The sequence below is a fragment of the Syngnathus leptorhynchus genome, chromosome 9 (assembly GCF_054491065.1).
Source record: "Syngnathus leptorhynchus isolate UIUO chromosome 9, UIUO_Slep, whole genome shotgun sequence".
Lineage (NCBI taxonomy): Eukaryota > Metazoa > Chordata > Actinopteri > Syngnathiformes > Syngnathidae > Syngnathus > Syngnathus leptorhynchus.
The window spans coordinates 11,535,800-11,561,338 of NC_141203.1; the positions used below are offsets into that span (position 1 = coordinate 11,535,800).

Genomic DNA, 25,539 nt, shown 5'->3' on the forward strand with positions numbered 1-25,539 from the left:
AGCAACGGAGCGCTGCCAAGGAAGATTGCTTTGCTGCGCTCCTCCAAGCAGATTTGAAACTGTCTCCGAATGCTTCAGATGAGAGTTGGATTATGGACTGACCCTCGCTGTCCGCCGGTGTCATTCTGCTCCGCGTCGGGTGGATTACAGCGCTAGGCTGTCTCTCACATCCTCATCAATGCATGTTGTCTTACTGTCGTGTTGTTTGTTGGCCGCTCTGACGGTATTGAACCCTTTATCGGGCAAGGAACCATGTTTGGAGCTTTAAACGGGACTATGAATGGTCCGGTCGCTGTCCGATGCAAAACATTTCCCCTCTCGAGCATTTTTTTTTTGACATTCCGCTTCATCGGCTTCTTTTGACATGTGTTTCCCTTATGCGTAACACCCAGGTCTAAAGATGCAGTGGACCCCAGAGCACACACAATGGGCAGAACAACACTTTGACATCTCATCCACTACCCGCTCTCCAGCGCACAAAGTCGAGGCCTACCGGGGACACTTACAGCGAACGTACCAGTACGCGTGGGCAAACGACGATATCTCGGCACTCACCGCCTCCAACCTGCTTAAGAAGTACGCCGAGAAGTACTCCGGGATCCTCGAAGGCCCCAACGAAAGAGCCCTCCTCTGCTCCTACTCGGAAGGCAGCGGACTCTTGAACGGACGCAAGTCGGAGAACGAGCCCTGGCAGGAGGGGATTTACCCCATGAACTGTGCTCCAGATGTTATATCTGTGAGCAAAGCTGGAATGACAGCTGCCCTACCCCCTACAGATGCGTCAGCCAGCATAGGCAGCTCCCCGGGGGTGGCGAGCAGCTTGTCCGAGCCCAGCTATTCCAGCAGTAACTGCGGGAGCCACGCGGCCACGACTCTCCACTCGAGTCTTTCCTCTCAGGAATACAGCGCCGGCTACAACGGCTCCTACCTGCATTCCAGCTACAGCGGCCAGACCACCCCGGCCCTCCCTTCGCCGCATCCCTCTCCTTTGCACAGCGCCGGGCTCCTGCAACCCCCGCCGCCGCCTCCTCCCCCCGCCTTAGTGCCGAGCTACAATGGCGCGTCTCCAAACCTCCCCGGCTACAATTATCCGCCGACAGGGTATCCCTCTCAAACGGCTGTCGGCCCCGGTTATAGCCCCGGGGGAGCGCCCCCTCCTTCTGCTTATCTGCCGTCCGGGATCGCGGCGCCCACTCCCATCCCTCCCTCCACTTTGCCCGGCTACACCTACCAGTCCCACAATCACGCTCCCATCGCCCCGGCACCTTTGAACGGCAACGGGTCCAACTCGTTAAAACGAAAAGCTTTCTACATGAGCGGACACGGAGAAGTGGACTCGAGCTACGCCGACTTCAACTACAACCAGCAGCGCTCTTCTCAAAGTCCCATGTACAGACTTGCAGACAGCAGCGTTCCAGACTCCAACAGGGGCAACGGCTTTGACAGAAATGCCGAGGCCTCCTCTTTGGCATTCAAGACCACTAAAGCTTCTGATCAGCAAAGAAAATTCAGCATACACTCTAGCGGGGCTCTGACTCCGCCGTCCTTCGGATCGTCTAAAAACTCCGTGGACGATCTGCGAGCCGGCGAGACCTACGGCAAATTTGGCTCCCCCATTTTGAGCGAACAAAGCGAAGAGCACAGACAGCACCTGCCTCATTCCCTGAGCGGTCCCGATGTCGGTACCCCTACCTCGTCCATCCTCGCTGCGGAGGAACAACTGAAGAACAGCGACCCCAACCTGGTGGACATGGTGACGGCGGAAATTCTTCAGCAGTGCCCTCCGGTGGATTGGAGCGACATCGCCGGACTCGATTTGGCCAAAGCGGCCATCAAGGAGGAGATACTATGGCCTATTTTAAGGCCAGATATGTTCAGCGGACTTCACGCGTTACCTCGTAACCTTCTATTATTCGGACCTCAGGGAACGGGCAGAACGCTGATGGCTCGCTGCATGGCCAGTCAGCTGGGGGCGGCCTTCTTGCGCCTGAGCAGCTCCGCGCTGGTCACCAAGTGGTTGGTGGAGGGAGACAAAATCATCCAGGCTTCTTTCCTGGTGGCTCGCTGTCGCCAACCGGCCGTGGTGTTTATCAGCGAGGTGGACTTACTCCTGTCGGCCCAGCTCAGCGAGGACAGCCCGGTGAGTCGACTGAAGGCCGAACTCCTCATGCAGCTCGACGGTGTTTTGTCTTCTGCCGAGGACCACGTTCTCGTGGTCTGCTCCACCAGTAAACCCGAAGAGATCCCGGAGTCCCTGAGAAGGTACTTTACCAAACGGTTGCTTATCCCCTTACCCGACGGGACGGCGAGACACCAGATAATCAACCAAGTGCTCTCCCCGCACAACTACTGTCTTAATGACAAGGAGATGTCATTACTGGTTCAGAGGACAGAAGGTTTTTCAGGACTGGACGTGGTTCAGCTTTGTCAAGAGGCGGCGGTGGGCGCGCTCCACGGCATCCCCGGTTCCGACCTTTCCGGTATCCACCCCAGACAAATGAGACCGGTCTCTTTTCAAGACTTTGACAATGTGTTTTGTAAATTCCAGCCCAGCATATCACAAAAAGAACTTGACACGTACAATGAATGGAACAAAACCTTTGGTTGCAGTCAATGAAATCAATGAGACGCTTCCAGCGTGATTTCTTAAACGTGTTTGCGGTGGTCGTGGAAATCGTGCACTGGGCTGGAAGAATCGCGGAAAAAAAAAAAAAAAAAAAAGAAGGACACTCTTGATGTAGTCAAGGGTTTGGCATTTGAGTGCTTTAGATGTAAAACGAACCGAGCCGTAATTGGATAAATTGCTACATGGCAGGAGTTGCGTATGTGCTGACTCAAAGACTTGTAAAGGAATACCCACTTGCCCCCCCCTTTCTTGTTTTTTTGTATATACATACATATATATAACTATACTCTACTGCTGATTTTGAGATTTAGTTGCTAACAAGTGCCTGAGGTGGTGCTGGTTTAAGTTTTCTTTTTTTTTGCCTCACAATCTTCATTGGTGACATGTGCTAATAGTGCGTTTAAAAAACAAAACAAAAAAGAAGCTTTAAAATGAGACTGCTTTCTCTTTTCCATTAGAACAGCTGTGTCTGTTGTGTGCTCTTTGTGAACATTTTTTTTTTTTTTTGAGCTAAATTCAATTTTATGGACATAATTTCAGCTTCATTTTCTGGCATATTTTGTATGTGTAAATGATTTTGTTACTGCGAAAAAAAAAAAAAGAAAAAAAAAAAGATCAAACATTAACATACTCACTTTTGTCCTATAAGATTCTAGCAAGGTGGTATTTTTTTTCCGCTCCTCCGATGTAGATACGACTTAAAAGGGTGAATATTATTTGACAATATGACTTCACTTTAACCAATAAATTATGATGTAATCGTCGTTCGTTGTAATTCACAGTGTTTGAGCTCTTACATGTAAAATGACACCGTCCAATGTTCTTTATTTTCAATACTCAGGAAAGTGATTATAGTTTTGTAATCAAGTACAGTGAAGCCCAATATTAGTCATGCCCTTTGTTCTTTATTTTGCAAAGTGGAAAATGATAATTACCTACTTTTGCTTTGACTCATTCGATGAATCATGTACTAAAATACATAATGATCTTTGAGATGAAAATAATGCAACTGTATTGTGAAAGACTGCATCACGAAAAGATATCGAATAGATTCAAATGTATGGCCCGCGCCATACTGAGATTTTTTTAAGCCGATTCCAATGAATAAAATGTCTTCAACCGATTCATTATACGATTATGTTCAAAAATGTAAAAAAAAAACCAAATACAATAATTGTTTGGGGGTCCATTAATGTTGAAAAGAATGATGATATGAATTACAGCCTAAACATCTGTTTTACAATATTTTGTCCTTTTTGATTTGATTAATTAATATCAACATTTTTCTTTACAATTTTCTTATCTCATTTGTATCTATCAGACTCCCTCTCCAAAAATAAGAATACACTTTCCCCCAACTTTTCAAAAGGGTATGGAATAATTTTGGGCTTAATTGTATGTTTCCAACACTACACACCACAAGAAGACTTAAATCTGAAATTGTATCAAAACAAAAAAACCTACGGCTATAATACCTCAGTAATGGTTTCTCCAATGAATGTATATATTTCATTTAGATTTTTTTTTTCAAATAGTCGCCTGATTTTTAGTGTTTCCTTGAAATGGAACGTTGTATTAAGATTACAGATTTGCCTTTGAAGAGAACGGAAGCGTTATTTATCTGGAATAGTTGCCTGCGGCTAATTCCGGAGTTATTTCCAAGGCGCTATCAGACAGAAAATCATACGCAGCGATTCTGCTCTTTGAGTTGCCCCGTTCGGAGGCTCAGCTGTACATCTCGCGTCGAGAGCCGCGTAGAATTTGAAAAAGGTGCAGACAAACATCTTGGGGTTGAGCGAGGAAAAACTGCCTGGAGCTATTTCATTCCATCCTGCTGCTGTTTTATCATTAATGAAAACGAAGGATTATGTATCTCCTCAGTTGCTTTTCTACCTCAGTTTGTTAGTTATCTCTGAAAGACGACCATGTGACCACAGCAAATGTATTTTAGTTGTTTTTTTGGGCTCTGTGCGACGTAGAAAAAGTCTACACACCTCTGTTCAAATGGCAGGTCGCTGTGATGCTTTTTTGGTGTGTAAAAATAACTGAGGTGATGCGGTTGCACAAGTATGCACACCCTCTTGTATGTTCTTGGGTTTTAAATTTTAACATTTTCACGACCCTTGGAAAAGATGAGCTGCTGGACACATTCTAAGTGACAGTAAAAGTTTTGAAATGATTATTTTTTTTATATTCTAAAAACATGGCATTCGATGATGGGTGTGTAGACTTTTTATAGCTGTCGTATGAAGCAGTGCTATTCAATTATCGGCGCCTACGGCCCGGCTACATATTAAAATATGGCCCAACTGAATTTGTAATTGAGTAAAAGGGGGAATACCACGGATAATGCTCAGTCTTCACAATGTTGTTCTATTTCCACTTTAAACAGATTGGGTGACTTTGAAAGCCCTCAAAAAAAATAAAAAAAATAAATAAATCCGAATGTTTACGCAAGACGTGCTGTGACATTGTCTCAGTCTATAACTGTAACATCCACGAGTTGAGTGGCACTCCTTTGACTTGAGGGCAAGTGGCAAGATGTGACAAAGTGTTATTTTTAGACATTTATTTATACCTATTTGTCGTTATGAATCGGTACACAATCCCAGCAAGGTTTTGGGCGGTAAGAGAAAGAACACGTCTGACAAGTGAGTTTGGCACATTTGAATGTATGATGTCTTTTGGCCTGAAACAGTCATTTAAAAAATAGCACTCAAGTAGATAGCACTCGTTTTGTTGCACTAAACTTGATTTTAAAGAGGTCCCGTTGTTTTTTTTTTTCTCTCCCCTATTTACAGTTAGCATAACTTCACTTTCTGTCATTATGCACTAATGAGATTCTATACAAGAGCTCAGTTTTGATGGAGATCATTAAAAAAAAAATTATTGAAATTGCATTAAATCCAAGACAGGTTGTTCCAGGTCTTGTATTGAATCTCATAGTGCAAAATACTGTAAGAAGCTCCAAAGTTAGTGATCCCTATTCTGAAATGCACAAAAGTCAAGATGAGTTGGGTATCATGGGCATTGTATTTTTCATTTTATTTTTTACCTGTAGAATGTGTATTACTTTGTGTATTTCACTGGTGTTATTCATGAATTATTTTAACAAGATTCCACAATTTTTCCGAAATGTTTTCATAAATATTTTTTGGGGGTCTTACTGCGTATTATACTGGTCAATTGGTCAACTTTTTTTTTTTTTTTAATCAGAGATTAATGATCAGTTGTGACATTGATTTTAAAAAGTCTTTACTTGTATCTGTCATATCAGGATTGTGGGCTATTTTCATTTTTATCATTATTTTCATATTTCTGGTTGCATCTCTGAAAATAAAATGTTGACCATATTTATTGAAGCTGCATTGAAAAGTAAAAGGACATTGTAACATTTAAATTGAAATTTCACACTTGTAGGAGTTTTTTTTTTTTTTTTTTAATTTGTTTCTTTTCAGCTATAACTCTCTTTTACTAATTGGGTTTCCCTGACCAGAAAAAAAGAATGACAAAAGTAATTGCACTTTTCTTGATTGAGGCCAAAGTAAAACCCCTTTTTTTGGGACAGTGTGAAAGCTCAACACAAGCGTGGTGAACATGTTGATATTTTGAAATGGAGCCAATCTCTCAGTTTATGTCACATTTTGTTGGATTTAACGTACAGTCCAATCATTGTTGAGAAAATGCCTCACAACCAATCTTGTACCGTTACCTGGCAATTTACATTCATTTCCTTTGACGAGGAAGCGACAAGAAGCCCTTAAGAGCTTTTTTTGAAAATATTTCTCAAGTATGGCACAAGGCTAAGGAGCCAAATTTGTGTGGCTTTAATTGTTAGCACTTGTCAAACGAGGACAGTCAGATCACTTTCGTGTTTATTCAAATGGATCGTGTGTGTTTTTCACCTGCTGTCAATGTTGCAATTATAATTTGTCATTCATTATTAAGGGTGACGCGCCGGGAAGGGCCCGTGGTCACCGGCGATACTTGAGGAGAATCTTTGATAAGCACATCAATCCTCACATTGATGATTTTTTTTCTTTTGGCTCGCTTCTTATTTTGACTTCTCTGTGTTATGTAGTTGGTAATCTTTCTTTATCTGCATTTCTACCTCATATCGCTACATGTTGTAGATGTAGTCTGTAGGTCTTTTTTTTTTCTTTTTAACGTGCATTTGTTGGGGGGGGGGGAAGAGGATGGAAAAACAGCAACACACACACACACAAAAAAAAAAATGTGCCCTTGAAACTGAACAGTCTACCTCGTAAAGACTGTCTTTATTTACACTGACGACTGCAATGATGGGCGGAAGAAAGCAAAATTGGATTCATGCCCTTCTAAAAAGTGAAGGATGTGTATCCCTACCCAAAGAGACAAAAAAAAAAACCCCAACAAATTCCAATGTGAACTATTGTCATGTCAGTCCGTGTATTTGGGTGTGCCAATTTCCAAGTGTGCACAGAGAGGGGAGGGGGCGGCTTTGGACTTTTCTTATCTATGTACAGTAAAAATAACTTGCACATAGCTGTACCTATTGTACATTTGCTTATGGCCTACAGTACATCAAAAGCACCACATACATGTTTATACGTGTGTATGTATTGCCATAGTACAGTGACTTTAAATGTATTTTAATTTTATGGAGGCTTTTGAAATACTAAATAAAAATGTCTCATTTTTTTCCTGAACATCTGCTGCTTTTTTTTTTCTTCTTAAAAAACAAAATGGTGTCGACATTTAAGAAGTCAAAATTGTTATGTGTAAAACAAAACTACTGACTTTCAGTAGTTGTGAAAGTCTTCTTTGCTTGTGCCTTCGTGACTGTACCATAGTGCCTCCTGGTGGCCAGGTCATGCACATCACAAGATTCTACAATTACAAAGACTTAGATTTTTTACAAAATGTTTAATCTAAAAACAATATATTTTTGTTTTTGTAAAAAAAAAAATGTCATTCGAGCGTTTTGATTTAAGGCGTACGCTCATCCCAAGAAATCTCACACTAAATCTAAAAAAAAAAATCCAATGAATCCCATATAAACCTGGTTCATTGTTATTATTATTATTATTATCATCAAATAAAGCACTGATAGGGAATAACCGCATCTCATCTCGCAGCCTAATGGCAGTTTTACATTTTAAGCACCATAACAGCACCGTCTATAAATGTTGTTTAAAGCCACTTAATAGATTTCCCAATTATGGTTTTATGACTTTGGATGAAAAACACAGTGTCTGTACGGTCTGAAAGAGGCAAGTCAATAATGATATTTCAGGCAAAGACATAAAAACATGCGGCTCTTTAAATGTTATGTCATGTTAATTAAGACATAATAATGAGCTGGAAGGGGGGGGGGGTTGGTCTCTTTGTGCATTCGCTGATCTCATGCGCGATGCTACAGGCTGGCATTTACCGAACAAAGAAGGAAGTATCCGAGTAGATTGTACGTGAGCTACCTTAAATATCACGTAGGTATGAGAAACGTTGCACAAATTAAAGTCATTTATTTGTCTTGATACTAACCAATGCCATCAGACAGGTGTTAAAAGAAAAAAAAAAAAAAAAAAAAATCGCCGCCATCCGTCCATTTCAAAAGCAAAAGGAGAAGAATGAAGAGAATCACCTCTGGCGTCTCTAAAGTAAGTGCACAATTGATTTTCAAGTTTTATGCTGAAGTGGTTTGCTCGGATGGCACTTGAGAGTGTTGCAGTGTTACTGCAATTAAAGTTGTTTATGTTTGATGCTTGACAGTTTTTGAGCAGATTGGGTTACTTCTCCTTTTTTTGGGGTTGAAGATTGGATTTGGGCGGGCTGAAGCTGGTCAGCATTTTTGTGTATGTGTGCACTGAGGTTGAAGTTAATTTAATGTAACATTCGATGAAAATGTTGAGTAACACAACTGACCTTGAACTCAGAGATCAGGGTTCGCATCCCCGGTCAGGGCGAACAATAACATCCAGCTGAGTCCCGAGGCAAGAAAGCCCCATATGCAGATTCCCGATCACTGCCGGTCCCAAACCTGGACAAAAAAAAATATATGAAAAAATATATCAAGACTGAATTACCCCCTTTTCTTAGAAAAAGCTGGGACTAAAATCCGCCAAATTTTTAACCACAGTTATACGAGGTTGTATCACCTGTTGGATCAAAATTTGGATCAACCAAAAACAGGAGGTAGAAATAGCTCAGAAGTGGCTCCGCCCCTTTTGATGCCAAGCCATGTGTCACTGTCAATCTGTTTTCAGAATGACATCAAACTACACTTGCGTGAAAAACATGACTTAACAATCCTCCATTGCCTCCATTTTGTTTTTTTTTATTTAAATGAACCACATCCCAGCATATCGGCGCATCCAGATGCCGTTGCCTAACGTGCCCTTTCAGCTATTGGACTTAAAAAGCAAATCGGGAGCAGATAAGAGAAAAGTAAAGTTGCGTCCAACAAATTCCACTGGAGTTATTAGTGGCTATTTTGTAAATATCAAAGAACGGGCGCGCCGCGGCGCTCTCTGCTTCATTTGCATTCTGATGAAACTGGAGTGGATGCGCGTGAACTCGGAGGTTATCTGGCGAGCGGCGGCGGCGCCGAGCGGCCAAATCAGACGGCTTGGCAAAGCGCGCGGCTCAAGAGGATGAGCCGCGGACCTCTCTCAAATCACTTCCTTCGTAACAATTAAAATATGCAAAGTGATAATTTTCCTTAAGTAGCCTTAAATGTGCAATCTATTTAAATGCGAGGGGGAAATTGTCCAAAGCTCGCAGCCCTCCCGCGTGAATGACGGTGGTGGGGGGGGCATAAATTATGCAAATAGCCCAAAAAGGACTTTTAAAGGCTAATTTTTCCCCCATAATAAGCATTCTGTTTCATGTAATGTTTTTCCTCTTATTAAAAGTGACACTTCTTTTGCTCCCGTCTGATGGCTATATCTGACACAAGGCGCGGCGGTGACCGCTCGGCTAAATGCTAAAGCGTTTTTTTCTTTTTTTTCCTTCCCGCCGCTTTTAGACCGCGCTTACATTCACAAAGTAATTATGCGGCGGAGAGTCCAGAAATAAGGTTTAATTACACAGTAATCTCTTCTGATGGACACGAGGAAGTGCGAGCGCTGCCAGCCTGCAATCCATCAATGACAAACCTCTGGCCACTTTTAATTTCTCCTCATTTGCATCATAACCTCGGCACCAAGTTGCACAAATGCTGTTAAATGTTAATAGGACCTGTCTCTCCGCTCAGAATGGAGGCTTAAGCCATTCCCCGTTCTCCCTCCTTCCCTTCCCTCCCTCGTTCGTTCGTTCTATGGCGCGTTGCACGCACACACGCTATCTCTCAAGTCCATATCTCCCTCCCTTCTCACATTCTCATGAGTCTTCACATAAATTGGCCCTCTTCAGATGAAAAAAGCAACGCGCGGGAGACGGCGCATGGTCACTGCCGTGCTAATTGGGAGCAACATGTAAAGTTTTATCTCTGCCGTGCTAACAAACCGTACGGACAAGCGTAATTCCTGCCGTGTACCAAAAAAAAACAAAAAAAAAACCCCACCACCACACAGCACCCCCAGCGTCAAATGATGTTTTGGACAAATTGAGACTTGTTATTGAGGCCGTGGACGCACGGCTGCGCCTCTTCAGGTATTTAAAAGGTTGATTAGATTGGGGAAATCTCATTATCTACCCGTCTCCTTCATATATTCCGTGTGTGACCCCCGTAATATACATGACTGCCTTGTCCTAATGCACTCTTGGACCTCCTCTCAGGAGAATTTGGAAGGAAATCGGATGGAAATGTTGAAGTTGAAAATGTTCTCCGCTATAATACGTTCGAGGCGGCCTCCAGCTTGTCGAAACGCGACGTTCGGAATACGAATGAAGTCGTTTTGATTCGGCTCTCGGGGCGGCCATTTTGTCTCGTACTGCCACTTCCATCTTTTTTTTTTTTATTCTTTCTACTAACGGAAGAGAATTTTTTTTCCTCATTAAATTTCTCATTACGTGTTTTTCGATATCACCGCGATCGCGTCGCAATTATAAAAACGATTACGTAACACAAATTGAAAAACAATATGACCGCGCTTCATCCGAGGCGTTTATGCGAAGAATTTCTTTCTGGCCTAAAGTGTCAAGTGTCATGTCTTTGGTCTAAGTGGATCCAATAAGGTGAAATGATGGAGCCATGTGGTTTAGATTTATGTTGTGCATTTTTCTGCCCCCCTGGCCCCTCATTTTATTTCTATATTTTTTTTAACCATAATAATTCTGGGTTGTGCCTCTTCAAAATACCTCTTCATGTAATTCCTTGCCACATTTTCACAAAGTGGTATGAAGGAAGCACCGATTAGTCTTCTCGGGAACAACATGAGTCTACGCGGGTGGGCAAAGTGTACAAAACTAGTACTCGAGTACTATATTCCAAATCCCGCAAACGTAATACAAAACTTTTTGGACTTGATTCCTGAGGCACAAGCTGAACTAAAAATGTCCCCTTTTTCTCAATTAATGAATTGCCTTTGGGTCAGTTATCTATCTCCCGTCTGCAATTAATGGTTAGCATCAAAAGTTGCGTAATTGTTTGATACCAGATATTTCATTAGTATATTAATTATGAAATATCTAATTAATGGTTATATTTGAAGTGCTAATGCAGGTCGTGGCAAATTTAGAGCCTTCATTTGAGTGAACTGTGTTTGGCTTAATTAATTAGTTAAAGGGGACCCAAAAAAAATAAACTAGCATCTGCGAGGGGAGGCAAGAGCTGACTGGTCAGATGCGTGTGCCCCCCCCCCCCCCCCTCCCCCGGCAGAGAACAAGAGGAGCTAATGGGGAGCAAAGATAGACGAGCACATGCTCCTTGGCCGCTCGCCGCCCAGTCAAGGCAATCATGGGAAACACGGAACGTCACTCTTTTCCACTTTCATCCTCGCCGCCGCCCTCTATAACGTCATTATCGCCGGCAGATCTGCAGAGTCCCCTGACAGGGGCCGTGTTATCCCGCCACTAGGGGAAATGCAAATTGATTTCACATCTGCCATGGCATTTTTACATGTTCCATAGACTGTCACTTCCAGCGCAGATAGGAAAATCAGAGACAAAATGTCAAACTGCCCAGGGTTTATATTCAGCGCAGTGTGTTGTTTATTCATCACTATCTGTGAAACAAGACACTTTGTAATGTCACGTTGACTGAGAATATATGAGGAGGGCGGCCGCCTCCTTAGCATAAGTACAAGAAAATGTCTACTTGAGGGGCTGAACGATGAATAGATCGAAAAGGCAAAAAAAAGTAGAATGCGATTATCGAAAGATCATTTTTATTTTTCTATTTTTAGATTGTTTTTTTTGTTTTTTTACTCAACCCGTTTTTATGAATGGCAAAAGGTTGAGCGAGTTAATTGTACCTCGGAGGAGCGTCTGTCAGTATACGTTGTCGGCTTGGATAGATGAACGGCGACGTCAAATCGCTTTGGCGGTTTAGCGAGCCGAAGAAAAAGCGACAATTTTGAACGCGTGGGTCGTTTTTTTTTTTTGCAGTTGGACGGGAAAATAAAAGATTAGAAAGCAGATGGTTAAATCAAGGTCAGAAGCAATTGAGAGCTTTGTCAAAATGTGATGACATCAGCAGCAAGGCGTGGTGTTATTGTGGGCGAGCTTGAGGTGCACAAAAACAGATTGGACTGACAACAACAGTGCAGCTGCCAGCGCACTGGCAGGAATTTTTTTTTTTTTTTTCGTTTTCTTGCTTTGCCAGCGTGTGCGCGTGTCCCTTCACCCGCCTTGGCTCGCATGGCTGACTGCCAGATGTGAGTCAAGACAGATCTGGAAATGTAATCAGATTACAAAGAGCTGTCGGGGAAAGGAAGTCCCATTTGATGGAGACTGTCAGCGTACAAACAGACTTGCCTGTCACTGGAGGCGGAGTCATCAATTTCAGGCTTGTTTGCCGTACCTAATCATGTGTCCGAGCAAGACGGTGGATCAGATAGGGCTCGTTGGTACGCGTCGCAACAAACAGCGTGCTGATAATACTTCTTGAGGTGGGGGTCTTTCTTTTCTAGTTCATAAACAACTCGCATGTCACAATTGTCCTCTTGTTAAAAAAAAAAAAAAAAAAGGTTGAATTCTATATGAAATTATTTTCTTATTCAAGGCTAGATGAGAATGTGCTGTCCAAAAGCACAATAAGTCTTTTGTTGCATTCCAAGAATAACCTGGAGGAAAGAATCAAATGTTTGTCGGTTTTGTTTCTTACAGCTTTTCTCATCCTTGCCCTTTTATTTTGTCGTTATCATGTTGATTTTATTCTTGATTTTTTTATTTTATTTCTTGTCCTCAGGAGGTGAGCTGGAGCTGGAGTTACACCGCGGACTGGTCGCCAGCCAATCGCAATTGGTGGAATCTTTTCTACTCTCGAGTCTTTCTTGCAAAAGTCAAAAGGTTTGTTTAAAAAAAAAAAATCCGACATCAGAACCAAACCTTCTTTTATGCCAATTCCTGTAGATGTCTGAATCTTATCATTAAGATTGTTCCATTTCTTGGTCAAGAAAATGTTTTATATTGGCCCATGCTCTTCACTTCCACAAAGTTTTGAAAATTTTAAATTTTCCAAAAGTTTCATGGACAATATTCAGACAAATCTTCTCAATAATGACTTTTTTTTTTTTTTGCATCATATTGGTGACCGCCGTTCTACACCGTCCCTGACTCGTCCGAAGCATCGCGTATTCCGGCGAGCTCTCTATAATTATCTTGATGAGATCTTAAAAGACCTCCACTGATGTGGGAGTGTGAGAAGGCCTCTCGCCTCTAGACCTCGCTTTCATTCATCTCACCAACATCAGGAAGCTCAAGCTCGGCGTCACTCAAAGCTTTTTCTCCTTTGAAATTCCCAGAGGCAGACCCCCCGAATTAAGCTGACTTCTGTTTGACCAAAGATGAGCCCGGCCGTGAAGCGAGGCAGCTTTTCTCACACAGGAGTTGGCGGTCTACCCGTCAGACCTGTAAACCTCCGGAAAATCCCTCAAAGGAAGAAAAGAGTGACCGAGGATAAGTCAACAAGGGACAACCGTTGTAAAATTGTCAGCAATTTGACGGCCACTGTACTGCTTGACTGATTTAATGCCAATAATACAGTAGAAGCTATAAAGTCCACCATTTGAGGAAGAATAAAAAAAAACTCTGCATGCTGTGAGCTCGCCGTTAGCACGTTTGCACGTCACGGTTCTTGTGTTTGACTTTGCCTTTCTATTAGAATCGTTTTGGACTTTTCAATAAACTTTGTTTTGTTTTCATTCTTATCTTAGCATGGGCCGGTTATCTGAAGCTAATGCTAAACGCTAATCTTCTTATTAATCGTCTGATATAAGATGAATCTTCAGAGGTTGCGCTGAATGACTTTTTCCAGGTGCATCAATTTGAATCCATAAATGTAAATAGCACACATTCTCATTTGTGATGATAATATATTGTTTGGATGACGCTCAATTTCCCAGAAGCTGGTAAGTGGAGTTTATTGATCGATGTTCTTTTGTCCGGCTCTCGGATAAATATTCATTATAAAGTCTGATTTCCAAATAAAAAAAACATGCTCCCACCTCTTTTCTCGTGGTTACATCAATATTGCATGTGTCGGGCGGACAAAGTTAAAGCTTTCCAACTCACAGGACACCTCAAGACAAAAAAAAAAAAAAAAAATCACCAACCTTAATAAGAGTCTTCTCCAGAAACGATTGAGCGGTAAAGATTATGTGAATCTATTCCAAGCACATTCAAAGGCAAGGGACCGCGCACTCCCCTTGCGGGTTCATTATCATTCTCAGGTTATCCCGGGCCCAGGGAATCTGGAACACAAATGAATTAGTGAGAATTAAGAAGTCTCTGTGGTCTGAAACCTCTCCAAATCTCCTCCAAGATGAAAGCTACGTAGCGATGGCTTATGGACCCCGAGCACCTCGGGTTTACTCAAGCACGCACACGCCGTCACTAGGAAAATGGAAACGGACGCCCGACGTCTGGTGACTTTTGTTACCGGGGAGACGAGGATGCATGGCCGTTTATTCGTGACAATATTCACGCTGGGGTGGTCAAGGTGTATTTAGCCGACGGAGGACTCGCCGCTGGCTGCTGCGCTCAATCTGGAGCAGGTAAGCAATAATAGACGAGAAAAAATTCCCCATTCAATTTCAATGGAAGACGCTGATGTCCTCATGTACTACTTTGGCTTGGTGGAAGCATTTCGTAGTTTCTTCCATTTTCCAAGCCATGTGTCTCAATACCTTTGTCTGTATCGTGCCACTTTCAAAATCACAAATTCAAAGTTGGCGTTCAACACGATCAAGTTTTATATATGGTGACACCCGATCCTTTGCTTTTTCTCAGGCTACTCAAGCTCCACAATCACGAAAAAAAAAAAAAAAAGGATGATGCTGATGATCTGCCTGAGCTCAGTATTTTTCCCTCCTTCCCAGCCGTCAAGCCTGGCCTTTTGTGACAGACTGCAGAGGCTACCTCCCTTCCCCCCCCTCCCCCCTCCTTCCCTCTCAGCTCATTCCGTATCTCACCCTACCCCGGTGCTGGACATCAAATGACCAGCTCACCCCCCTCCCCGAGGAGCTCTCAAGTTTCTTCTTTTCAGCGTCCGCCCGGCCGGTCAGCAGCCGGCCACGCTGCATGGGAAAGAGAGAGGGACATCTGCCCGTCTGAGTGCAAGGGACAGGCCGGCTCGGCGTCCGTCCGTCCGTCTGTCGGCCCCTCACGCCCGTGCACTCCCTGCACTCCCGTCCTTGTTATTCTGGGGAGGATGCGGGGACGTGATGTGTGGCATTGTTTGTGCCATGCTGGTCAAGGGAAGATGGGGGGGGGCAGGCCGGAGTGAGGCTAATGCGCTGGAAACTGCGACAGAGCAGAACCGTGACGCTTCCCGGCGCACATTAGCGAGAAAATAGAACCCGCGTCTTCATTCCCGAGGCCGTCGCCTACTTACCATGCTATCTTCTATATTGGTGGGTAAAATCAGATTGCATATTAAATCACAATTAAAAAAAAAAAAAAATCCCCGTTACTAGAAAGCATCCAAAGAGAAAGGCGCGCGTCTCTCGTTATTTATTTCCTGATGCAAACACTGATTATTTTGTAATGATTACCTCTAACTAATTAAATGAGGTCCTCTGCGACCAGTTGGGCGCCGGGAAAGGCTCGACGATCGATAGGCACATATTTGCATAAAAATCTATTTGAGCGAAGCTGAAGGATCACGGCTGAGCCGCTCGGATAAAGATGTCGGCGGCCTCTCTTTGCCTATCCAAACCGCGGCGTAATTTCTCCCCCCCCTCCACCCCCGCCCCAACTTAATATTTGTTCTTTGCTTTCCGCTGATTTCTAAATGGGGTTAGAGTTCAAAAGCATGTGGCTGAAGGGAGCCAAGATGTGCGCGCATATTAATTAGCATAAAGGCAGTTCAACTTGTGCTGCCTGAGTTTCCGTTTAATTGGATTATATGGAGGGTGGGGGGGGGGGATGTTCAAACACTTTGCAGCCGACTGGCAAATCCCGCACGTTTAACCGTTTGTTATGTTTCCGGCTCTGCTTTTTGACGGCTGGCCGCCGGCCACACATCGGAGGCGCGCTCGGAGGAGCCGCCGCCGCCGCGCACCTCCCGGACCGAGGCGGAGGTGAAGGAGAGAGTGGCGCGCTCTCCTTGTCAGCTGCAAGGGTAATTACTGCTGGCTGAAATTACTCAACATTTGTTTATTAGCTCCCCAGAGCACACTGTAAATAGATTGTCTGTTATAGTCCGATCACATTAAACCCCCCCACCACCCCCCCGCCCGCATGGCCACCTCCCGCTCGCTATGAGCCAGCCTGCTGCTCACTTATTGAGCAGCTCCAAGCAAGGAGCCATGTTCAATGTGATTGTTTTCCATTAGCCACATCCCGTCTAATACCTCACGTGAGCGCTGCAATTACGGAATTCTGCCATGCTACATAACCTTCATTAGTTGACTGTGGCAGCAGCCACCCCCCCCCTCGCCAATACCATTTTTAACACTTCTGTTGTTTTTATTCATGAGTGAGGAGTGTTTTGATTAAGTATTGATTTTAACATGTACACTGTGAGACTTGTGCATGGAGATCGTGTGACCGGCCAGGGGAAAAAAAAAAAAAAAGCAGCCCATGTCTTCTCTGGTATTCATTGCGCTGGCTGCGTCCTGTCAAAGATGACATTCTGAAACAGTTGACCCACTGAAAATGAATTCTCGGCCGGAGCCAAGTGACAGAGGAGAGCGAATCATACCCCGAAACTGTTTCGAGATTAAAAGCAGAGGCGGGCGCACGGCTGTCAGCGCCGGTGCAGATGGAAAATGGGATGAACGTGTCGTGTATTAATTCACAGAGTAAGATCAGTTACACGTGAAAGATGATTACGTCCATTTTGCGCCATTACGCCATCCAGATGTTAGTCCCAAAAACCCTAACCCGCGCGACCCAAAATTTAAGTCGCGCAAATAACGATTGTGTGTATCGTCACATAATCGGATCGCTTTGGAAAACCGAATTGTTTACTCTCGAGAAGATGACATTGCGAGAATTGGGATAATGGTAAATTTAAGAAGGTAAAACGATAAAATATGGATTCATTTGAAAAATTGATTAGTTGCCGATTAATCGATTCATCGTTACCCCTCTGAAATGAAGTAGTGTTGCGCTCTCCGCTTATGATTTATTAGCATGTGCACTGGAATAAATAGGAAATTGTTTTTATCATAATTGTATGCAAACAAAAGCGACAAGCTATAACGTGTCTTTCGATACAATTGGAACACATCCTGGTGGATCCACCATTAGAAAGCGGGTAATTAGAGGTTGCCATGGCGATATCATGAACTCATCCTAATCACCTCAATTGAAAAATGTTTTTTTTGTTGTGTCTACTGTTTTACTTCGGTGTGCTATTACATTGGAATTCTTTCTCTTTTTCTAATTCCAATTACTGAACTCCCGCCCTCACTTCCCACCCACCATTTCATCTTCACTTCAAAGTAATCAAGGCCCGCTTCTTGACAAACACAATATACTCTCCACCTCGCTCCCATTTATTTGTGTACAAATATTGATCTTTTTGTCAGGGGCCGCTAGTGACGCCTGTTTTGACAACCCCCCCCCCACACACACCCACACACGCACACACACTCGTGTAATTCGCAGGGCCCTTTGCGAGCGAGACGGGGCGGCGAGCCTGAGACATTTGTAAAAGAGATATTTAGCTGTAAAATGAACTAACACAGCATGCGTTGTGTGCCGGTGACAGGTAGAGCACGGCTCCCTGGGAACAAGCGTAATAAAGCGCTATCTGTCTGTTGCCTCTAATGCCCCCCCTAATAAAAGGCACCGTCCGAGGTGACTGTGCACAAATAAGGGCCCGGAGCTACCGGACATCCATCGCGGGCCCCTGGAGCCACATTACCCAAACCTAATGGCCACTCCAAGCTTCATTAGGATATTAATTCTCCGTGTTTGTGAAGCCATTCCATCTGTAAGGTGACAGTAGCCGGCTGGCGGCGAGACGCCGCGTTATTGTCGCCCCCCCCCCGCCCCCCTCCTTCTTCTTCTTCTTAGCGAGCCGCCGCTATCTGCTTTTGGCTTTGAGTGGCCGACAGAAATCTGATGATAGCGCTTGTCCTTTGAGATGGAGCCCAATGGAGCAAGTCCGAGCGCTGCCAAAAGCGGAGCTCCATCGGAGCAGGGGAGCAGATGGTCAGGTCGAACCCGGCCGGGTCTGAGAAACAAGCGGGCTATGCTCAACAGAAGATGTCATTTTGCGGGTTTTTTTTTTTTTTAAAAGACGTGATGACTCCCACCTGCAGAATGTCAAGTAGAGGCAGTGGGATAATAATAGATCTAAAAAAACCAAAGCCATTCAAAAGCATTGGCCTTAACACTTAGGTGTCAAATCCAAGACCCGTGGGCCCGTTACGGCCCTCCAAGTCATTTTTTGGGTGACTCTCATTTCAACACACATCATTCTGGCCACCAGGGGACAATATAAAGGCCACTTATCCTAAATTCACACTTTCCTTCCTGCCCGGATGCATCAGCCAATTCTAATTTGGTAGAGCCTGCCTGGACATCTCAAGTGACGTCTGTACAGCTGTTCTTTGCAGATGATAAAGAATACATGACTACTGATTTTATCCTCTGCATGCATGTGTTGCTGAATTTAATTTTCACCGGCAGCCATTTGAAAGCATTGAGATTGTTTCTTCAAAGTGATTAGATACAGTCCCCTCCAAAAGTAAAGGAACGGCCAATTTCTTCTGTTGTATACTGAAGACATGGAATTCATGGAATTTACACCTATAGATGGCGTTCCAATACTTTTGGAGGGGCTGTGCAAGATTAGCACGTCATCACTTCAACTTTGCGGTTAAGAATTTCATCCACCCCGACAAGCCTCGTCAAGCTATCGCTAAAATAGGATTTTGACATTTGTGCCAAGATAATTTGCCTTGAAAGAGCCAAGCGGGAAAAGCTAGATGAGATGAAAGATAAACGGGTTGAAACGACACAGAACTTTGAGGGCCGCAATGCGTGAGATGGGGAGGGGGGGCAGTGGGCAACAAGCCGCACGGACCAAGCGCATCAATAGTCATGAAATGAGAACTTTCTACTTTCCGACTAGTTTAAGGCAGAAACATTGAGCGAGAGGCCACCGGGCCACAGGAAATAATCCTCGAGCGAGCCGCCCATTCTGAATGGCATATTAGCTGGCCGGATTTTAATGTAAATACGCCATTATGCCGTCATTACGCCCATCAGGCTGCATGGCACGCAGGTCAGCCCAGCCAGCGTTAATTTTGCAGCCAAAAGCTTTTTTTTTTTTTCTTTCCCCTCCCTTCCTCTTTTGAAATGTTAATAACTTTCTATTAGTTAATGTGGCGTGACTAAAATTCAAATCAGACATAATTTATTTTAATATCTGTGACGAGCTTGTATGACCATTTAGCGGCGGTCTCCCGCTGAATACAACACTCCAAATTGTAGTAATTTGCATTCGGCGGAAAAGGCACGCCTTGTCTCGCTGCGGTGAAGTCAAGGATGATTCATTTATGCTCTGTGAAGTGCAAGTATATAGAATTAAATATTGTCATCCATCACATTGGCTTTATTTATTAATTTCTTTTCACACGCCATTTCCACACGGTGGAAAAAATAGCATTTATCATCCGCTTCTGAGCCACCGACCGATCGGCTGAACGGGGGACAAATGTGACTTTCATGCTCTCTTTCATGAAACAATGGCGCTCGCTAGTATGGAAGGATTAACGCGTTGGAGGGCCGCTGGCCAAAAAAAGTGTTTCGATTGACCCTTCACCTGCTGCTACGTGACCTGACAGCCTTGCGGGTTGTCCGGCACGTACAGCCCAGACAATTCAACAACTTTGCTCCTAGCGTGGCAGAAAGCTCAGAGAAGAGCGCAAGTACAAAAGTGATTTTTCATTTATTTTTTACAGTTTAAAGAATTTCTCATACTACAAGGATCAACTCGAGTAGCCAGCTGAAATAAACACAAAGCATGGAGCAGCACATGTAGACAGAAATTCCTCTCTACTCATTTCTATTGAGAGCACACAAATGACAAAATGGGAAATGAAATGATCACGTGTGTTATGCTAAATATTTTCTTACAGCTGTTGGGAGAAAAAAAAGCCAACACTGGTCAGAAACTTTTACTTCCTCTCCCTTTTTTTTTTTTTTTTTTTTTTTTACTGCTAATTGAGCGAATTCTCAACATTAGTGCTAAAAAAAAGTGTCAGCGATATAACATTATGTTGTCCTTGAAATCTGACGTAAAAGCGTCAAAATCCATTTAATCGTACACGAGTGGTTCATTATGGGCAGAGCATTTTTGCAATTTAATTTTTGAATGCAAATACGAGTAGACGAGTTTGAGGCTAATAGTTGCAGGTGAAAGTGTCAGCAGAGGTTTCAATTAATCTGCCATATTTTTTTTTAAAGAAGGCTTCCGGTGGCCCTGTGTGAAATTTTCAGGGTGAGGCCGATTGAAAACATCTGGGCCATTGTCGGGAGCACTCCCACATCATCCAGCGCCGGCTGAGATTCCACAATGCCCTCTGAAGTGACAGCTTTGACCTCGGCCAGCGTACGTTCGTGCGTTCGTTCGTTCGTGCGGCTGCCAGAATGCGCTCCGGCTGAAAAAGAATACGCGCTCCAGGCACAGGATGGTACCGCCGCTTATGACGGGAACTCTGTTGACAGCCAGCGTTTGTGCGAGACTAAAATATTTCCCCCCCTAAAAAAAAAAAAAAACGCAAAATATTTGTATTTGAGATGTTCGGCAATAAGCAGTAATATATAGATGTTATGTTCAAGTGCTTACAAATATGTGAATGTCGCATTTTGAGGGATTGACATTTGGAGGCGGATGCTTGGAAAAGCAAGTTCCTTCACAACAAATTGAACTGAATAGGTCACTTGGGGAAAGAAATGCTACAAAAAGGTGCACTTACTTATGCTGTCAAAACAGGGGCCACTTGAGGGACCTGCCCACTTACAACGAGAAGGTCAACTATTGAGAAAGTTGCAATAATAATCCACTTCTTCGGGCTAATTGTATTTTGTTGTGAAAGAAAGACTAGCCACTTTAATTCCAAAATGAGAATTAAACAAATGGTCACGGTCTTGAAACTACTTTGTTCTGCCTTCTTAATTGGATGTAATTCCATTCTCAGCCACTAGATGGCAATGTGCTAGACTTTGAATTGACTTTAGCATAACAAACTTCCTTTTTTTTTTAAATAGGCATTTTTTTAACGACACCACTTTGCTTCCTTGTGATCGACTGCTTCCATTTTCACGACATTTTCTGCTGCTTCGTCGGTGTGTGAGCAAAATCCAGCTGCCTCCCATATCGTGATTGTCAGCAGATGCACATTGTTATTCCACCAAACAGATGTGAATGTGACAAGCTTAAACATCTCACCTGCCCACCACTCCAACTGCTAACATCTTGAGTAGGAGAAAAAAAAAAAAAAAAGCTTTTGCTCAATTGTTTCCGCATTTGTGTATTTACAGCAAGATTTTCAGAGTAGCTGCTCGTATAATGAGATGTTTAAATATTTTAGCTGAATAAATCTTAATGGAATTAGCGGTATCCCGATGAGTTTCCGAGAGGGAAGCTTTATCATATTTTATTCATTGATGAAGGAATGGGCAAATTATACAAAATATAATGGGCAATTAGTCACAATATTATAGGCACAATCTAATCGGATCGGCGGCACAACTTTACGGTGACATCAATACTGCGTATCGGCGAACTATATCGTATTGTGGTTGCTGTGTATTACATCATACAGGGAGAATATGTTGTCTCTCTCGGAGCTAGATCAAATTGTGTTCTACAGCCTAAAAAAAAAAAAAAACACAATCCCAAACATATTGTTGAAGTTTTTGCTGGGAAATGAATGATATTTTTTTTTTTTAGCAACTTTCTTATGCCCACACATTGAAAATATATCGTTTTTGAAACTTTGGTAGCTGGAATATATTCCAGCGGGGTCATTGCGAGGCGTTAGCCACCAGTTGCCTATGTTGCAAGCTAACAGGCTTCTGGGTTTCTTCTTGGATGAGAGTTGTCGATTGAAAAAGTTTTTGGGTGACGGTACATTTAAAAAAGAGACGCCGTCAAGACAAATTGAGCATTATTTTGTTTGTAAAGGCTTTTTTTTGGGTCAAATCAAAGCTCATCAGATTGTGCTGGTGTACTTAATAAAGTGTCCTCTCATATGTCCTTGTAATGCAAGAAATTCTAGGCTGACTCAAATTCAAGATAGGTGCGCCTAAGCTGTATTAATCCTTGCCGGAATGTAAAAGCTATAAACTCTGTCGGAATTTATAAAAAAAAAAAAAAAAAAAGGCTGCGGAAAAACGTACAATATTATAGATTAAACAAAAGCCAGTGAAATGGAGTTCATTTGCATCACCCTTCTCTTTTCAGATGAGCTAAACTGCTTACCATTATTCAAAGATATCTTTTAAATAAGGCCCAAATATGCGGGTGAAACCAATTTAACGAGCGGGCCACCAAAGACGTTGGTCAAATGATCTATATAGAGATTTTCACGGCGTAAGCCTCTTATCACGGCTGCTATAAAACACACATCATTCTGTTTCAGGACTGAATTTCAGAGATAGCAAAATACAATAAATGTGACATCTTAAAGCTTGGCTTACAGTACTTGTTAATTACAAAACCATTTCAAAAAAATGAACTTGGCCAAGTTAAAGAAAATGCATATTAATGGTGACTGGCTACAATTTGCTCTGAAAAGGAGAAGTCGGAAGTAATCAAGCCAAGATTTGATAGAATTGAAGGACGGTTGTATCGAGGTTAGTTTTTGGGGAAAAAACTTTTTGAAGTAAAATAGCAACAAAAAAAAAAATCCGGAAAATCTACATGGCTAAAATGACCACCGAAAAAAAGAAGCTCAAACAAGGCCCGGAGGTTAAGGACAATAAATATGAAGACAAACAAACAAACAATGCATCGTCTCTAATTGACTGTTGGAAGAGCGAGACCGAGCGACTTGTTTAACAGCGGGTGTCGACGTAAACCTCAAACGACCGCGCTCTCCGCCCAGCAGACGCACAGATCATACGGCGAAGCTTTTCGACACGGACGCTCGGCTTCGTGCCGACCGAAATAGCGTCTTATTAATCAAGGGAGCCCTCTTAACGCCACTAATTGAACTAGCCAAACAACAGCTAATGAGCTAGCGCAACAGGGAAAGACTTGTTTTGTCATTTGCGCGCCGGGTTGATGTATTCATGCTTCAGAAATAATCGTCTCTATTTTCTCACTGATGTGAGATTATTGAATCTGACCGCAAATTACAAAAAAAAAAAAAATATCGGTTTATAATTCCAGTTTTGTGTTTCTGCCGAAAATACATTTTCCAATGTCGTTCTACTGATCCAAGCAAGTTTATCAGTAAACCTGACATTTGAACAGGGGTGTGTAGACTTTTTTTTTTTTTTTATGTCCACTTGGCTTTGCTTTCACTTTGGCGGTGTATTCGATTTACAGAGCTGAGGAGCATTACTCTCAAATAAAAGCCCCAAAACAGCAAAGGAGGGAAAAAAAAAAAAAAAAAAAAAGCTCATGTCTCCCATTTTTTTCCACCGCGGCGGTCCAGTCAATAGCGGCCCATCCTGACACTGACTGTGTAGCTTATTAGAGCCCGTGTCTACTTCAGCAAACACTCCACAGTGCAAAGATGGATGAGCAACACTCCTCGGCCACTACAGCCACATTTATCTGGAAACGGCGGGGAGAGTTTTTGGAGGTGAGGAATAATTCCAGCCAGCAGTTGGTGCCCACTTGGAGAAGGAGGAGGAGGACCACCATGGGGCATCTGACAGTGATGAAGAGCACGGGCACACGCTGGCAGATTCGTCTTGAGCCGCAGCGAGAGAGGGGGGGGAGACGGAAAACGGGGGGGGGGGCTGTCTGAACACGGGTTTAACAATAAAAACAGCAACGTGTTTGTCTTTGTGCTTGGCTCTGAAACGTGACAAAAAAAAAAAAAAAGAGGTTCACTTTTTGCGGACTTTCAAAAGCGATAGTCGATGACACCGGCGCGCCTCGTCGGATGGCGACTACGGTACGTACCCAAGAGGCCCGGAAAGTGACAGACAGACAGACAGACAGACAGCATGTAAATGAAGGCCCGGCTGAAAGCGACAGAGAGATGCACAGAGCCCATTTTTATTTATGTATTCAAGCTGCCCTCTACTGTTCACAGGCCCAATGGCAGACGGCGGAACAAAAGGAAATGGGCACGTTTGGATGTCAAATATCAACTGGGACCGGGTCCCTCCTCCTCCTCCTCCTTCCAAGTCTGAAGGATGCAAAATGGGCTGGCTTTTAATAGAATGGAAGATCATTTGATTTTTCCTTGATTTGGTTTTAGAGACAATATAAGCATGTTGACGACACCAAAGGAAAGATGATTGGGATGTTTGTTTGTTTGTTTTTTTGAAGTGCACGCCAAGAAAATTAAATATACCAAGTTCATCATCTGAACTTAACTGACTTAACTTTCGATGGGATATTTGTATTTTGGCTGATTAAATGTGCTTTATGAAAATCACAGCCTATATTTGATTGATTTATTTTCTAAATATCTATTTAGATTTTATTATTCGGACATAGTAACATTTGTACTTGACCTAAAAGTGACTTTTTAGATGTTATATCAAAGTCATATCATTTTGTAACAATACTTGTTTGTTGTACTTTTGATTGATTTGATGAAAGCAGACGGCCAGCACGTTTCTCCCAACGTGACAAATGGCGTGGCTTCTTTTTTTTTCCGGCTAGACAGGGGAGGCTTTCAGCTTTCAGCTCAGCATGAGCGCTGTTTGTGGCGTGCGCTGCCACAGATATCTGCCCATTTCTTTCCAGCGCATTGCTGCGGGCGCTTGGTGGTGCGCACCGAGCCCAACCGAGCTCCAAAACGTTCCGCTAGGTCGCTAACGCGGCACTTCACTTTTTTTTTTTTTTTTTTTTTTGTACCACTTCCAACTAAATTCCCACCGGCACATCTTGATTAACGACATGCACACTCAAGGAAGCACCTTTTTAGTGTCATCCACCCGCATTTGATTTATAAAAGAATATCTCCCTTTTATTTTTTTTACCTTTTACCAGAGCGTAGCCTTTCCCCCCTCTTGACAATTACATTATGAATGTGATTTTCAGAAATATGCAAGCGCACCTCGGAAATAGAATTTGCGAAAGGCAAGTGGCCTGCGCGCTAACTAGGGCAACGTATTTTCCGCGGTCATTAGCATATCATCGGAATTCAGCGAGCTGACACAATTGCAGAGATCAACAC

At 43.2% G+C, this 25,539-nt stretch overlaps 1 protein-coding gene and 1 long non-coding RNA gene across 4 annotated transcripts in view; one reads left to right on the forward strand and one right to left on the reverse strand.

The window, feature by feature from the left end:
• Positions 1-14,703, forward strand: part of fign (fidgetin) — a 32,371-nt gene extending 17,668 nt beyond the window's left edge. The window contains exons 2-3 of one of the 2 annotated variants that reach the window (XR_015067294.1): positions 12,957-13,057; positions 13,513-14,703. Coding sequence is in view for 1 of the 2 variants with exons in the window: in XM_085920930.1 (XP_085777056.1) it covers positions 393-2,617 (2,225 nt within the window). In the remaining variant the exon portion in view is untranslated. Of the gene's footprint in view, positions 1-392; positions 7,338-12,956; positions 13,058-13,512 lie in introns of those variants that run through there. The other variant, XM_085920930.1, reaches the window with a different exon arrangement.
• The window catches only part of LOC147051214 (uncharacterized), a 101,173-nt gene that overhangs the window by 16,448 nt on the left and 59,186 nt on the right, over positions 1-25,539 (reverse strand). For both annotated transcript variants that reach the window (XR_015067296.1, XR_015067295.1), the window contains exons 11-12: positions 14,323-14,460; positions 8,531-8,645 (exon numbers count right to left, since the gene is read on the reverse strand). This is a non-coding gene — a long non-coding RNA (uncharacterized LOC147051214). The remainder of the gene's footprint in view (positions 1-8,530; positions 8,646-14,322; positions 14,461-25,539) is intronic.